Here is a 16,786-nt window from a genome sequence, read left to right as displayed (position 1 = left end):
TTGTGCTGGTAAATGAGTTAACTCATCTAGATTTACTGATCTATGCATCATAAAAGTATTTACAATGAAAGCAAGACATAATTCTTGCAGAAACAAGGTCAACAACCGTGCAACTCAGCCAGGCTGTGCAGCACAGCACAGCTCAGAACACATTTTAGTGACATATCAAGACCTGATGGTGTATTCCATTCAAAAGTCTCCAAGTTTAAAGAAGGAACGATCAATGGGAGCGGCCGCTGAAAGTGGAATTTTGCCTCAGAAAAATGGCTGTCTTGTGCATGAAAAGTAGAAATAGCAAAAGCATTTAACCATTTCCTTTCACTTCTGAGCTTTCACACGTTCTCTTCTTACCTTTGTAAGGAAACATGTTAGTATTTGAATGCATAAAAATTACATTAAAATGAGCCCCACCATGGTGCCAACATGCCCGTGTAGAACGAATGTGCACCAGAAGAAACCTAACTGCCATACTGGATGCAAAGCAGGTCATTGAATCCAGCTAAATGTAAATAACTACTTCATTGTACCTGCACACAAGAATGGTGTCCTTCTAATTCTGACAAGCAGAACATTTTATTACATTTTGGTTACAAAAACTTAAAAAAGCTGGAAGAATGTACAATTTATTACACATTTATCCCAACAGGGATAAAAAATATACTACAAAGAAATTTTAATAAAGTATCTTTGATTTGATTTGAAACTTGTTCCAACAGTTTAAATATTCTGCAGCCTGGCAGCTCCTAGTTGCAAATATCCAAAGTTTCACCAACTTAACCAGATACTTTCATTTCCTTTTGCAGAACACATCTTCCTGCTACTGAAATGAACCGCTGCTTTAACACATTTCAGCTGCTCCAGGTCCTGTGTTCAGACCTCACAGTCTCAGGTACGCCACCTGTTAGAACAAAAGAAAAGACAAAATAGTTAAAAAAATAAAATAAAATAAAACAGGCAGAAGTTCAGCGATACTCTAATGTATAAGAATACAGGAGAGCAACAATAAAACAGCATGAATGATAACCTGAGCACACAATGGCACTAACTAAATGGGTTTTCTACACTCTGCTCTTCGGGAGAGCAACGTAGTATCTGCATTTTCTATCTTCCGACATTAAACACAGAGTTGGTTGAGATTAAATCAACTTCCAAAGCACACATTCAGATAAACAAGGCAGAGAAACAAATCAGCTCAGCCTGCCTGCTCCCCGCCTCCATCTGCTCTTCCTGGGTGTTTGCCTGCTGCTCATGATGGCTGTGCTGCGCTGAGGGCTCTAGATCAGGATGATGGATGAGGGCATTTGCCTCACTCAAGGCCCTGTCTTCTCCATTCCCCATGCCAATGTCTGCTCAGTAATCAAGTGCATCAATGGTAACTCCTAAAAATGATACCAAAGAGTCCAAAAGGACAAAAAACAAGAGTGATGGGAGTCAGGACGGGGTCCCGATCATTTATAACACATGGCATTTATTGAGAAATATTTTTTTTAGACTTGATCCATCATAGACTTGTTCAAGGCTATGCTTGGAGGCTCTAGATTCAGAAGGGAAACCCTGGCAACACCAACCAGCTCTTCCTGAGTTATTTCTGGCTCTGCCTCGGTGCAGCAGGATTTGTCCAGAACACCTAAGCAGGAGAACCCTGATCAGATGCTCAAACCATCTCAGAGAAGGACCAGCAGCTTTACTCCAATCTAGCCCTGGATGATGGAGCTCCTCATCTTATCTCTGATAATGAACCTGTATACCTACCAAGGAAAGACCACTTTAGCTATAGAATTCAGAATCTCGTTCTCTAGATCCAGATCTCATGAAGTTAGAAGTTCCCATTAGTCATCAATCGCTGGTGAAATTATTTCTCTGCTTTTGACCCATCCCCGTGGGGAGTGGTGAGCTGCACAGATGGCAGCAAGGAAACCTGAAGTTTTTGACAAACCAAATAGAGCCCTTCACCCATTTGGCCAATCGGGTGGGCTCTTATAGGTTAGATGCCCACCCCCTAGTTGGAGGGCACTTAATTTGAATGGTTAGCAAACACCTGAGTTATTAAAACATCAATGAGCCCTGCAAGGGCCAACAAAGGTATATATAAAAACATAAAATCAAGGGATAAAGATATGGGTAAAACAGCAGAATAAACTAAATAAAAGATAGCTCAATTATCTAAAAATATAGCTAAAACACACGCTAGGGAACACCACAGTATGAAGTGAGTCTTCATACCACTTTTAAAAACAGGCAGTAATGGTGCTTGTCAGACCTGGAGAGGAAGGTCACAGCTTAGGGGCCATGACCGAGAAAGGCAAAGAGGGCAAACAAAGACAAACAATCAATGATGAACATGAGTCAGCTTCCAGACCTGCAGAAAAGGGACACACAACAATACAACAGAGCAAGCTATCACTGCATCAACTTGATGAGGAAATATAAAATCAACATTGTTTTACTGAAAAGTCACACGATAATAAATCACAGTGCATTTAGTGCCAACCACAGCCTTAAGACATGTGTTGAACGTGCCCAAGTCCATACTTATGAGAGCACCATGTGAGCACCTGTGTGTGTATGTAAGGTGTCTCTATAGGAGCATCCAATAGAGAGTGTGAGGGGCAACAGAGCTCCCCCACTGGCCCCAATAGGCACCTCTGTTGCCAAAATGCCACCCAGGGCATGGAGACCCCAGCCCATCTTGCCAGGGCCCAAAGCAGCAGCACCGCAGAGCCCCATGGAATCCGAGGGCACCAACCCAGCCCCACCCCAGCAGAATATCTACTCCCATCCCTGCATTTGCACAACTTCCAGAATATATAAGACATAGGACATCCAAGTAAGGTTGGGACATCCCCCTGCCCTGTGATGGGACAGCAGAGGAGCCAAGATCTACCTGAGGCCCCTGAGCCTGGGCCAGGCACTGCCGCATGTTCCTGCCTTCTTCTCGGCAGCATACATGTCAGGACACAACCCCCAAGGCCCCGCCCAGATCCCCATACGGAGATGGCCACCACCACACCCCGAGCCCCCAGGCCCCCACCCAGACCTGTCCAGGGGCAATGCAGCTGCCAGGCAGCAACCCATGACCACCGCCAAGACCCCCAAAGGGCCCCACTCACAACCACCAGTAGTCCACCCCCCAAGGCAACCCAAGCACCTCCAGAGTGGGGCAGCAGCCCCCCAGTTGCAGACACCCCCCAGTGAACCCACCTCCAGGAAAAGTCCGGATACTCCAAACTCAGACCCTCCACCCCATCACCCACATCATCCCACAGGATAATATCATCGACCCCCCATCATCGCTATGTGATGGAACTGATCAAAGAAGACCAAAGAGATTGACTTGAAGTGGAAGCAGAGGCTGTATCAAGTGTAATATGATCTAACAAAAGATTTCTATACTGGTTAATGCAAAGAGTTTCTCTATTTTTCCAATTCATGAGGATAGTTTTCTTAGCGATGCATATGGCAGTCAGAACCACGTGAACCAATGGTGTTTGAATCGAGACATTGTCCAGGTTTCCCAGTAAACAAAGAGAGGGGGAAGTTGGGATATGACATTTCAGACACTTTGACAGGTCTTCACATACTCTGCCCCAAAATTCCTGGACAGGTGGACAGGACCACAGCGCGTGGATGTAATTGTCAGGAATGTTGTTTGTGCTGTGTGTACAGGTGTCAGATGACACAACCCCTATCCTGAACATCCAATGACCTGTATAGTGTACTCTGTGTAGAATTTTGTACTGAATTAATTGTAAATTGGGGTGTCTGATCATTTTAAAAGTTTTTTAAACAAGTTTGGGACCAGAAGTTCTGGTCGATTCTGACTGATAATTTCATCTCCCGTTTACCGTCACTTGAGTTTGGCCCGCAACTTCGTCCCAGTTTTTCATTTTGGCCCAGTGTGAATTTGAGTTTGACACCCCTGAGCTAGGTGCATGTGAAGGGTTACTGTATGACCACTCTGCCACCCATGACTAAAGATGCTTTTGGCACCATGTTTGTTTGAGGTTACTTTTCTTGTTTTCTTCTGCACTCATCTCTCACAGGTGTGGTGTTACCATGATAACCTCAATAAGCATCTGGCAGCAGCTTTAACATTTCTTTGACTTGTTTTACACTTTGTACACAGTTTATACATTCAAACACAGACCTTTATTCTGAGCTGTAGTGTCTACTAAAGACATCTGTAATTGTCATAATTTCTTCAGAAGCATACTGGTTTAAATTAAATCTAGACAAAATGTTGAAGGTAGGCTATGGTTTCCCCGACTACCGCACATACCAACTCACGTCAGCTGTAACAGTATGACATCTAGTCTGAAAACATCTGTTTTGGCTGAGCTGGCAGCAGCGTCCTGCATGATGAATAACTGGCATGTCTTCAAGGGATAATTGATGGAGCTGAGCCATTATTATAAACATGTATGCCCCCAACCCTCTTCTTCTGATATGAAGAGACCAACAGTCAGCCAAAATGCAGCTATATTAGAACAAAGTAAGACATTTGAGATAATTATTGACAAGTAGAGCTAAAATGCTGAACCAGCTACTTCATGTCTGAGCAGCACCAGGGATGAAAATGCAGCCATGAAAAGCTGGGCACTAACTTCAGGGTCAGTGCACCTTGCTCATGAACAGAAACATTTTCACTTTCGGAGGTGAACAACAATATCTCATGTTTGTCTTTAGCCTCATTTGCATCTAGTTTAGATTTTGGTCCTGATGTGAATGCTGATGTGAAACAGATACTTACTCTGTTAATAAATTATTTTCGAGCAATAGCACACGTGCAGTGAATGAAGATGCTTGTAGTTTATTTAGAAGAATAAAAAACAGTCGGTCCAGCTAAAAAGCAAAGCAGCACAGTTGGTGTTAGTGTGTGCGTGAGTGAGTGAGTGAGTGAGTGAGTGAGTGAGGAGTGAGTGAGTGAGTGAGTGAGTGAGTGAGTGAGTGAGTGAGTGAGTGAGTGAGTGAGTGAGTGAGTGAGTGAGAGAGATGATTCACCTCGTCGGCTCTAACGGGTTCAGTTTCTGTCTAATGTACAGGCTGACTCTGGGAGTTACGAGGGCATTAATGAAGGGAGTGTGTGTGTGTGTGTATGTGCGCGTGCGTGCGTGTGTGTGTGCGTGCGTGAGAGAGAGACAGAGGCTTGGTATTCACCTGGCCAAAAGTGTGAGATTCTTGAACTTCTTTACAGCCCATTACACTCACAAAGCCGATGATGGAGAGAGGAGAACACAGCAGCTCAGACATTCCACAGGCAGCATAATAACAGGTGGGCATATAACTCACACTTTGATCCACTCACAGGGACTGGATTTAAGGAACACACACCCAGCTCAATGCCATACCCTGCAGGTATGGTTACAGCTCTTAAGTAAGGGGTGGTCACTGCAAAAACAAGTCTGGAGTGAAACAGACAAATTCATGATCAGATGTTTCCAATGTGACTAAAATAATCAAAAATAGAGCTGAACGATCTATCGTATTTGGACCGAAATTGCGATTTCAAACAGCACGATCACGTGACTGTCAAAGCTGTGGTTTTAGCGGTTTTGACTGATCCAGGATCAGTTGTGTGACTTTTTTTTGACATCCGGGGTTTTCCCCCGTGTTATGGTGGTGGCAAAAGCCAGCGCAGGGGAGGGGGTGGGGTGTACTGTCCAGAGCCGAGCCCAACTCCACAGCTGACAGAGCTGCATGTTCGGGTTATTTTCTCTGTTTTATGTTTCCACACAGCGCCGCTAGAGCCGATAATAATGGCACCGTAGGTGAGCCTGGGGCAGATAGAGAGACTTCTCCCACATCGGAACAGGTTCAGGCTGATTTCTAAAGCTTGGTTTATGCTTCATCAGCGCGAGTTTTAGTTGGCTTGAAAGCTCAACTTCTCTTTTAAAAATGGGTTTGAATGTTTCTGATGGCACACATTAGTTCAAACAAGCTAACTTGTCAGAATGGACGTCTAAATTTGCAGAGACATACTACATACCATAAGACTAAAGTATTTTTTAAGAAGAGGACTTTAAAAATGCTGCTTATGTTGTACAGATAAAAAACAGCTATGATGATCAGTCTGAAACAATTATTTTAGGGAAATTCTTAAATATAAAGGAAAATCATGACAGATAGAAAATTAAAGTGTTCCTGGTTCAATCTCATTATTCATCTGGTGCATTTCTAAATAGTTGACCTACTTTCTATAGTTTTATCTCAGCCAGCCAAGCCACAGGTAAGTATCAATGTATGCTTGATGTTAAATGACTTCATAGGCCTTTTAAAGTAGAGTTTTTACATAATATTTCTTAAGAGAACAGAAGCAAAAGATCTGAATCTGTCTGCCTACGGTTTTCGGGTTGAGATCAGAAGCCATAAAAACTCATTTAGTAAATGATCAGTTGAAGGACTGAAGATGCAGATGATGTTCATGTGTGTTCATGAAAATTCAAACGCAGCTCGTGTTTTTCAGCACTTTGGAAGCTTGTTTAAACAGTAGGAGTTACTTCCCAAACTTTCCGAGCATGAAGATAAGAATATTATGGCTAATTACCCCCGTTACCATGCTTAAAACGGCTGAAAGAATAGAACCGTCAGCAAAGTGAACACCTCCTATTATCTAGTCAAAGGGTTCTCCTTTGCAAGTCAGACAACTAGACATATTTTGCAGGTAATGAAAAGCTGGGAAAGAAAATAAACCTTACATTTTACCTCCAGCAAGACTGGAAACTGAAAGCACTAAAAGATAAAATGTATTCAATCGGGATGAAAATACTGTCTGGAACTACTTAGTAGCAGAAAACAAGGTGATTTGAGTCAAACCTGAGAAAACGAGCGATAGCTTTCAGCTAAAAAACACCTCACTGCGCTGATAATAGTCTTTCACAAAGGGCTGAGATCAATAAAAACACTTGAAGCACTTCTTTTAAAGTTATACACAGAATCAGCAAAAGAACTTCTGAAAGGATAAAGAAATCTGTGACTACAACCAGATCTAAATCATTATGAGAAGCAAACTGTCTCACCTCGTAGGACCTCATGCAGCGCATCGAGGCAGGAAGGGTGGAGTTGCTGTCATCCATCACTTGCAGCAGTTCCTCACACACTTTTAGCGGGAGGACCACTGGGTGTCCTATAGCATTGACCTCCCAACAAGCAGCAATCCTGAAAACACACACACACACACACACACACACACACACACACACACACACACACACACACACACACACACACACACACACACACACAGTATAGGGGAGATTTATTATGAGCACCAGAGTGTTACACAATCAAGGTGAAGCACAAGTCTTACACTTAAAGCTGCAATGGCAAATTTGGAAAACTAATTAGTTCCCTTTCAGTTGATTCACTTGGTACAATGAAGGTACTATGGGACATCACGCCCTCGTGTGGCCGAAGACACATCTAATCACGCCTGTAAGGCAAATGAACATGACGCTGTGTGGAGGTCCCACCCTCCACTTATAGGCACCTGTCACTCCTCAGTTCTTACGCTCTTCGCCTCACTGAGAACACACATAAAAAATAGCTATGCTACTGAAAGATAGCTTAACCGCTCGCTGGCTGTACTCTACTGCCTTCTGGCTAGCGCTTTTTTCCCACCGAGAGCTATCTTTCGTGGTAGGGTTGGGACTCTCCTCACTTCATTGCGTGCAGCCGCTTGGAGCAGTGCTTATCACCTCCGTTTGGACAGGGGAGGGAGATAATGGGTTAGAGGGCACATTGACTCCTAGATACGGTTCCATGGCCTTCACCGGTCACAGTCCCGCCCAGGCTGAGATAGGAAGAAAGAGTTTCCATAGCAACAACAGCATTCCACATTTCTTCTGAGGGGAGTTTACACTTCAGCCTCACAGGCTCCAAGGACACCAGATTCAGATAAAAATTGTTTTGGGGACAGACACAGCTAATTTCCTCTCTGCCTTATGTTGGTCTTCAACCCCTCTAGAACCAACAATGGCGTAATTAATCTATCCCAATATGTGCTGACCCGTCAACTCGCTCCTTGATGGAATCCACCTTCTGTGCCAGAGCCTGAATCTCAGCCAAAGTTCCAAGCTTATGACTCATCTCGACAATTATATGAGTTTGTGCGTTCACAGCACAATGCATTCCATCCCTGAGCTCCGGGATTGAGCCAATATTCCTCAAAAGCTCGTTAATTTTCCAGTAAGCCAGGTAACCGCTCAGGCCAAGCAGCAGGAATCCCGACACCAAAACAACGAATATCCAAACATCTTCAGAATCCTCTACAGACAGTTGAGAGAGGCATATCATGTTCCACTGTTTCTGGGAGTCCATGATATACCCAGCTGGCTCTGTCCCAGAGGGGCATCCAGGAGCCCCTTCTCCTGTTCTCATCGGTGAAAAAATTTTGTCAATCGCATTGAGAAACCAACTAACCAGATCCATTTTTAATAATTTCCAGTTTCCAGAAAAAATGCAGAAAGCGCCGTGCACACAAAGACAGGACAAAGAGCCTTGGGATGAGGAGGGAGGGAGAGGAGAAAAAAAGCGTCTGTACTCTCCAAGAGCAGGAAGAATATTGCTTATGAGTGGACGGCGGGGCCTCCACACAGCGGCGTGGTTCATTTGCCTTACAGGTAGGGCTGAACGATCTATCGTTTTTGGACCGAGATTGTGATTTCAAACAGCACGATCACGTGACCATGAATGCTGTGGTTTTAGCAGTTTTGATTGATCCAGGATCTGTTGTGTAACTTTTTTTTTTTACATCCAGGGTTTTCCCCCTGTGTTACGGCTGCGGCAAAAGCCAGTGCGGGGGGGGGTGGAGTGTACCGACCAGAGCCGAGCCCAACTCCACAGCTGTGTCAGAGTGTCTCTTTCAATGTGTGCGTCTCTGTCACGGAGCTGACGTTTTAGTGAGGAAAAACTATCAGACGGCTTCGAAAAGCGTGCAGCCAGCCTGCCTTGGTAATGCAGGGAAAACTGTGTGCATGTTGTGTAATTTAATACATTTAAAAGCAATTTCTACCTTCAGATTTCCTCCTTGCATTTTTGGAGTAGAACAAGAGCATGTTTTTATAAAACTCCTCCTTAGATAAAAATCACATGCACATGTTGCTTCACAAACACATAAAAGATAATAATGGGAGAAAATAGTAATAGCTTTAACAATTTTATTGCATGATTAAATAGTAAATATTAATGTGAATGATTTGTTGTACTAGATTAGAATCTAGACCATCTTTTCACTTAATCTACAGGATGGCTTGGCAGGCTAATGTTGGTCGTTTGTTTGCAGAAAATCGTGAATTGAACCAAAATCGCAATTTCTGCTAGAAAAATAGCAATTCAATCTTTTCCTAAAATCGTTCAGCCCTAGCGTGCAGGTTGGATCACAGCAGACCCATCTCACCCTGGACACAGTCTTTTCAACTTGCTCCCATCTGGCAGGAGGCTCTGATCCATTCGGACCAGAACCTCTCTCCACAAGAACAGTTTCCTACCCGCTGCAGTTGTTCTCTTGAATGACAATCGTAGGACTGCCCACTCCAGTTGCTTTGTGCCAGTCACTTGACCCTGTGTTGTGTTTGCACCTGACTGTTCCACTCTGAACTCTAATGATTGCCTCTCTATATTATTATTTTATTGTGCTTACTTCTTGTTTCTGCTCATCTCTAGTTTGTTGCACCAAGTACCACAGCAATATCTTAATGTTGTGATTTCTCACACATATGGCAATAAAACTTGTCTGATTCTGATAGCAAATTTCACCATGACTACGTCTCAAACAACTCAGCAGCATACCTTTATGTGTGACTACTTGTATAAGAATAAAATCCCATCTCAACATTGTGTTTTTCTGGATGCATTTGATGTGTTGGTTTTTTCCATTGTACTGGACAGTGGTGGTGCCTGCAACTTTCACTCAACCTTAATCAAACCACTGCCATTAGTGACAAGCATAATCCACTTAGCCAATGGCTCACTGATTCCCCAGCCAATTATTGGTTTTTAAACAACACATACAGTAACCTACAAGTGCAGTCCACTGCAACCGACTGCATCCTGAAAACGGGAGGCAGTGGACACCTGGGAGTTCAGTTCCTGAGGCGTAACATTTAATTTAAACTGTCAGAGGTGAGTGATGAAGGATGCTAGTAAATTATGTAGAGGGAAATTGGAAGTGTGGGTAACTGCAGGGAAAAATGTCAAGAAAAGAAGTCGACTTAAAAAGGACTTGGTTTGAGACACACTGATGTGATGTGGATCAGTCTAATGAAAGTGGTATTCTGTTTACCTGAAGCAGAGACTAAAAATATGCAATAAAAATGATTATACTAGTTATTCACGTCATTTTAATCTCACTCAACATTTTCCCTGATCACATCAATTGTGGCATAAGAAGAGGTTGGCTATTTTCAACACAACCCCTTTAACTTTGAATAAAGGATTTTAAATATGTAAAAATATCAATAGAAAATGGCATTAGGCCTAATTATAGTTATAATAATGTGATGTAGTTCAATGAATCTGTCAGGACTCAGGTATCTCCCGGCTGACCTTCGGACCACAACTCCCGACATGCCCCTCGTGGGGAGCTCCCAGCGTGCTCCTCGCGGGGATTCCCTCCACGTCACAGCCAAGCAAGGCTATATATGGAAGACGCCGTGACCGGCTTCTCATCTCAGTCATCGTTTCTTCCTCACAGAGAAATAATAAAACTGTTAAACGTCTCACCTTGTTCGTCTCCTTCATCCAGTCTGATCAGCCTGACAGGATGACTGAGATCCGAGTAGATTCGACGGAGATCGATCGTCTCCGCCACGAGAACGTGCAGCTGCGTTCCATGGTAGATCAGCTCAACACCAAGCTGAACTCCTTGTCCGACCACACCCTGCGTCTATCCACGGCTCTCACGGCTCTCCAACAACAGGCAAACGATCAGCAGCAACAGATCGCTGCATTCCAGCAGCCAACCCGCTCTGCTCCTAGGGAGGAGCCCCACTTCAGCCTGCCGGAGAGGTGGACCGGGGAGACGGGGAGACCCGATGGTCTGCTCGCCACGCTGGACATGCAGTTCGAGTGCCAACCTGGACGCTACCCATCTGCGCGCTCCCGAGTGGCGCATCTCACCTCCCTGCTCTCCGGACGCGCCGCGGAGTGGGCTGCTGCGCTTTACAATTCCAAATCCCCTGCCTGCAACGACTATGCTGCGTTTGTGTCCGCTCTCTGGAAGACCTTTGTTCCCCCCAGCAGCGAAGTGGGAGCAGAGACACGCCTTCTCAAACTCCGCCAGCGAGAACGCTCGGTGTGCGCTTATGCGTCGGAGTTTCGCACCATCTCCGCCAAGCTGCAGTGGAATGACTCCGCTCTGCGGGCCACCTTCCTGGAGGGGCTGGCACCCTACATCCGTGATGAGTTGGCGGGAAGGGAGCTGCCTCAGACCCTGGATGAGGTGGTTGATCTGGCGCTGCGCATCGACCAGCGGGTTCTGGTTCGACCCAAGTTATCCACGCGTCCACCCAGGACGCCGGTGCTTCGCCCTCGTTCACCCACGCCAGCTCCTGTACCCATGCTGGCGGAGGAGCCCATGCAGCTCGGCCACCTTCCCCCCAAGGAGAGACAACGACGGTGGCGCGAGGGCCTCTGTGCCTACTGTGGCTCTCCCGACCACCGACGCCTGGACTGCCCACTACGATCGGGAAACGGGGGGCCCCACTGAGTATTGGGGTTGCTCAGTCTGGGTCTTCTTCTACCCCTGTCGCTACTAACCGTCTCCTTATTCCTGTCACCCTCCTCCATGGTGAGGCCTCACTCCACGTAAACGCATTGGTGGACTCGGGGGCCGCGGACAATTTCATGGACCTAGATCTGGCAAAACGCCTACGGATCCCCCTACAACCCCTGGAGAGAGTTATACCAGTGACCTCGGTGGACGGTAGGCCTCTCCAACCCTACCCAGTCCGAGACCGAACCCAGTCACTCCGTATGATCACCCAAGGCCACCAGGAGACCCACCATTTCCTGGTCATTTCTGCTCCCTCTTCTCCTCTAATCCTGGGGTTCCCCTGGCTCCGTCTCCACGACCCTCATATTTCCTGGTCCCAGAACCGCCTGCTGGGCTGGGGGACCTCGTGCCAGACCCACCTCGTTCCTCCTCCATCCTCGGCGGGTCTTCCGGACGGGGGCCTCGGCTCCACACCGCCCCACCTGCCGCTGCCCTATCGGGACCTGGCCGCGGTGTTCGACAAGCGGCGCGCCACCTCCCTGCCACCTCACCGGCCATATGATATGGAGATCAAGCTGCTACCCGGAACCAGTCCTCCCCGCGGGCGCCTTTTCTCTCTCGCGCCTCCCGAGACCAAAGCGATGGAAGAATACATCGCCCAGGCCCTCCAGCAGGGGTTCATCCGACCCTCCTCCTCTCCGGGTGCCGCTGGCTTCTTCTTCGTGAAGAAAAAGGAAGGCGATCTTCGCCCCTGCATAGACTATCGGGGTCTGAACAAGATCACGGTCAAGGATCGCCATCCTCTGCCGCTCCTCACTACCGCTCTGGATGCCATCTCCCAGGCACGGATCTTTACGAAACTGGATCTCCGGAGCGCCTACAATCTGGTCCGTATAAAGGCCGGGGATGAGTGGAAGACCGCGTTCATAACACCCACCGGCCACTGGGAGTACCTGGTTATGCCCTTCGGACTATGCAATAGCCCTGCTGTCTTCCAACGTCTCATTAATGATGTCCTCCGCGACATGCTGGGACGGTGGGTGTTCGCCTATCTGGACGATATACTGATCTACTCCAAATCCGAGGCCGAACACATCCATCATGTTCGCGCCGTCCTGACCCGGCTCCTGGACCACAACCTGTTCTGTAAACCCGAGAAATGCTCCTTCCATCAGCAGTCCATATCCTTCCTGGGCTACATGATCTCGGACGAAGGGATAACCATGGACCCTCAGAAAATCCAGGCGGTGAAGGACTGGCCCTTGCCAACCAGCCTGAAACAACTGCAGAGTTTTCTGGGTTTCTGCAACTTTTACCGCCGTTTTATAAAGAACTATAGCACCCTCGTAGCCCCTCTCACCTCTCTCACTCGACCAGGCTCCCCTGGCCAGCTGTTTCGTCTAACTCCCGACGCCATTCGGGCCTTCCGCCACCTGGTCACCCGCTTTACCTCGGCCCCGATCCTCCGCCATCCAGATCCTGCAGTTCCCTTTGTGGTCGAGGTCGACGCCTCTGACGTCGGCGCCATCCTGTCTCAAGGCGGGCCCGACGACAGGCTCCATCCCTGCGCCTACTTCTCCAGGAAGTTTTCCACCACCCAGCAGAAGTACGGTGTGGGCGACCGTGAGTTACTGGCCATAAAATGGGCATTGGAGGAATGGAGGCAATGGCTTCTGGGCACCACTCGGCCTTTCACGATCTGGACTGACCATCAGAACCTGACCCACATTAAATCTGCCAAGCAGCTTAACCCTCGCCAGGCTCGCTGGGCCCTCTTCTTTGAACCCTACGACTTCCATCTCGCCTACCGCCCGGGAGCCAAGAACCAGAAGGCGGACGCCCTCTCCCGCCAATTCACCCACTCCACGCCCTCGTCCGAGCCAGCGCCAATCCTCCCGGAACACCGCTTCCTGGGCCAACTGAGGTGGCCGTTGGAGGAAGCTATCCAGAACGCCTTCCGGGACGACCCCGCGCCTCCAGAGACCCCCGCGGGTCGCCTCTATGTCCCCACGGCCTGTCGCAGCGAGGTGTTGTCCTGGGCCCACTCCTCACGCCTGTCTGGCCACGCTGGTTTCTCCAGAACTCTTAAATTCCTCCAGCGAGCCCTCTGGTGGCCAGGCATGGCGAGGGATGTGAAAGAATACACCAGCGCCTGTGACGTCTGTGCCCGCTCCAAGAACCCCAACCAGGCCTCGGCTGGTGCCCTCCGACCTCTTCCGGTGCCCAGCCGCCCCTGGTCCCACGTGGGGCTGGACTTCGTCACGGGTCTCCCGCCGGTCAATAACCTCAACACTGTCATGACGGTTACGGACCGCTTTTCCAAGTCTGTCCATTTCATCGCCCTTCCGGGTCTCCCCTCAGCCCAACGCACAGCGGAAATGTTCCTGGAGAACGTGGTGCGCCTCCACGGGTTCCCAGTCGACGTGGTCTCGGATCGGGGGCCCCAGTTCACGGCCCGGTTCTGGAAAGCTTTCTGTCGGCTGATGGGAGCATCGGTCAGTCTATCTTCAGGCTACCACCCGCAGACCAATGGCCAGACGGAGCGGGCTAACCAACAGCTGGGTCGGTACCTTCGTTGTTTTGTCTCGGCTCAACCCTCGCAGTGGCCTAAATACCTCCTCTGGGCGGAGCTGTCCCACAATCTTCACACCTCATCTGCCACTCGGCTGTCCCCTTTCGAGGTCTGCTATGGCTTCCAGCCCCCGGTCTTTGCCCACCAAGAACCCGAGGTCACCGTTCCGGCAGCGGAAGCCATGGTGAGACGCTGCAAGAGCGCCTGGATCAAAGCACGAGCCTCCATAACCAGAGCTAACACCAGCTATGCTCACCAGCATCTCCGTCGACACCGTCCTGGTCCCTCCTATGCTCCTGGGGACAAGGTCTGGGTGTCCACGGCTGACCTTCGGGTCCGTGCCGGATCCAAGAAACTCGCCCCTCGGTTCCTCGGCCCATACCCCATCCAAAGGGTCATCAACCCGGTCACGTACCGGTTGCGGCTGCCGGCTACTCTCCGCATCCATCCCACCTTCCATACCTCCCGGCTCAAGCCCTACGTGGAGTCCTCCCTTCTCCCGCCTCCGGCTCCGGCGCCGCCTCCTGCCCGCTTCCTCGACGGTGAGCCTATCTACACCGTCCGGCGCATCCTGGACGCTCGCCGAAGGGGTCGGGGCTGGCAGTACCTGGTGGACTGGAAGGACTATGGCCCCGAGGAACGCTCCTGGGAGCCGGCTCGGTCCATCCTGGACCCTTCCCTGATCTCTGACTTCTGGGTCCGCCGGGGTCGCGCTGGGACTTCTGGAGCCGTCCCTGGACCGGGGGGTCCTGTCAGGACTCAGGTATCTCCCGGCTGACCTTCGGACCACAACTCCCGACATGCCCCTCGTGGGGAGCTCCCAGCGTGCTCCTCGCGGGGATTCCCTCCACGTCACAGCCAAGCAAGGCTATATATGGAAGACGCCGTGACCGGCTTCTCATCTCAGTCATCGTTTCTTCCTCACAGAGAAATAATAAAACTGTTAAACGTCTCACCTTGTTCGTCTCCTTCATCCAGTCTGATCAGCCTGACAGAATCAGAGGGGGAATGAGGTCTCAGTACAGAGAACGGCTGGTGCTGAACACACAGAGCTGCCTTTAGTGATTATGTATGAACCACAGACTTACACTTCTGATTAAAACTACATCCCCTGCAGATACAGTCACCCTTTACAACCAAGATGCATTGCCCTGATTTTAACATTACATAACAACAAAAACGAAAAGTCAGGAAAATGTCAAACGAGAAGTTCCAAGTCAGATGAAACTATCTCATGGCTGGGCGTGAACGTCTCTACTTTAACACGTTAACTCCAGTTTCACCATCGTATATATTTCTTAAATGAATTAGCCCAATTTTTTAAACAATTATTACACGCTTTCTGTAAATCCTATAAACCTCGTTTCACTTCTCAAATATCACCGTGTGACTCCTATATGATGTGTTTAACTGAATTTTTTATCGTAACAACGAACAATTTATGCAGGAAAAGATTAACAAGACTGCCCAGACGTTTACACCCCACTGTACCTTCCATTTAAACACTACTTAAATTAGAGAAAAAGAACATTACATACATGAGGTTTAACCATGATGTCTCTTAATGACTTTGACTGTGTTTACATTCAAAATGACTCAGGGAAAGCACATAGCTTAGAGCCACGGTCCAGCTGAGGAAGGACAAGTGAATGTTCCAATGACCTCCATCAACGGAAGATGGTCACATTTTGTTTAGCGAGTTCATTCATTTGATGGAATTTGTGCTTATTTTTCACCAAACTTTTCAAATAGAAGAAATTGTGAGTTTTCAGGTTGCTCTGACTCTCACAAACAAATGCAGGATGGAAGTCGTGTTTGTGTTATCAAGATTTGCACCAGTGCCACAACTTCAGATGAACCTGCAACCTAAAAGTAGAATATGAAAATGTATAAACACAACAATTTGAAATCAATGGCGTTTATAACTACTCATACTGAGCTTTTCATTCCTGCTGGCTGCAGGGAAAAAGAGGAGGAGAACGCTGAGTGCAGACAGTTGAGAGTAATGAGGGTGGAAGGTTTATCAGTGAGGTGCTGCTCACTGAACTTAGAGAACAAGCGACACGCCCATCTGCACATCTCTAATGCATCACAAAGCACAGAAACTCGCTGTAGTAAAATAAACCTTCCTGTAATACAGAAAGAAAATAATACAGCTTTTACTTCTGACAAATAAAAAGCATTTGATTAAACATGGCTCCAGACAAACATTTACCATTAGAAGTCCCACATATTTCAGGAGCATGCCTGCACAGACTTTACCACACATCCATTACTTATAAAACATTTAAAATGAGTTAAACCTATTTTTGTAGAGACAAAATAAAAATAGCAGTTTAGTATCTGTGCAGGATTCTTTTTCAGATAGCTGCAGAGAGCTGGTGTACTTCTGTTTGCTGTATTTGAAGAGTTTAAGGAGACCCAGTAATGTCTCTTCTGCAGACTGATTAGTTGATTCTGTTTTTTAAAAAGTTGTTGTCATCAGTGTAGCTTATGGTACTGTA

General features: G+C 47.7%; 1 protein-coding gene across 2 annotated transcripts in view; it reads right to left on the bottom strand.

The window, feature by feature from the left end:
- Nucleotides 1-684: 684 nt before the first annotated feature.
- The window catches only part of ube3d (ubiquitin protein ligase E3D), a 32,210-nt gene continuing 16,108 nt past the window's right edge, over nucleotides 685-16,786 (bottom strand). Inside the window, exons 9-10 of one of the 2 annotated variants that reach the window (XM_015949256.3) lie at nucleotides 7,017-7,155; nucleotides 685-898 (exon numbers count right to left, since the gene is read on the bottom strand). In XM_015949256.3, the coding sequence (XP_015804742.1) occupies nucleotides 878-898; nucleotides 7,017-7,155 (160 nt within the window). In that variant the 3' untranslated portion in view covers nucleotides 685-877. Of the gene's footprint in view, nucleotides 899-1,195; nucleotides 1,380-7,016; nucleotides 7,156-16,786 lie in introns of those variants that run through there. The other variant, XM_070551777.1, reaches the window with a different exon arrangement.

This window comes from Nothobranchius furzeri, chromosome 5 (genome assembly GCF_043380555.1).
Source record: "Nothobranchius furzeri strain GRZ-AD chromosome 5, NfurGRZ-RIMD1, whole genome shotgun sequence".
Classification (NCBI taxonomy): domain Eukaryota; kingdom Metazoa; phylum Chordata; class Actinopteri; order Cyprinodontiformes; family Nothobranchiidae; genus Nothobranchius; species Nothobranchius furzeri.
This window is presented reverse-complemented; position numbering and strand designations above follow the sequence as displayed.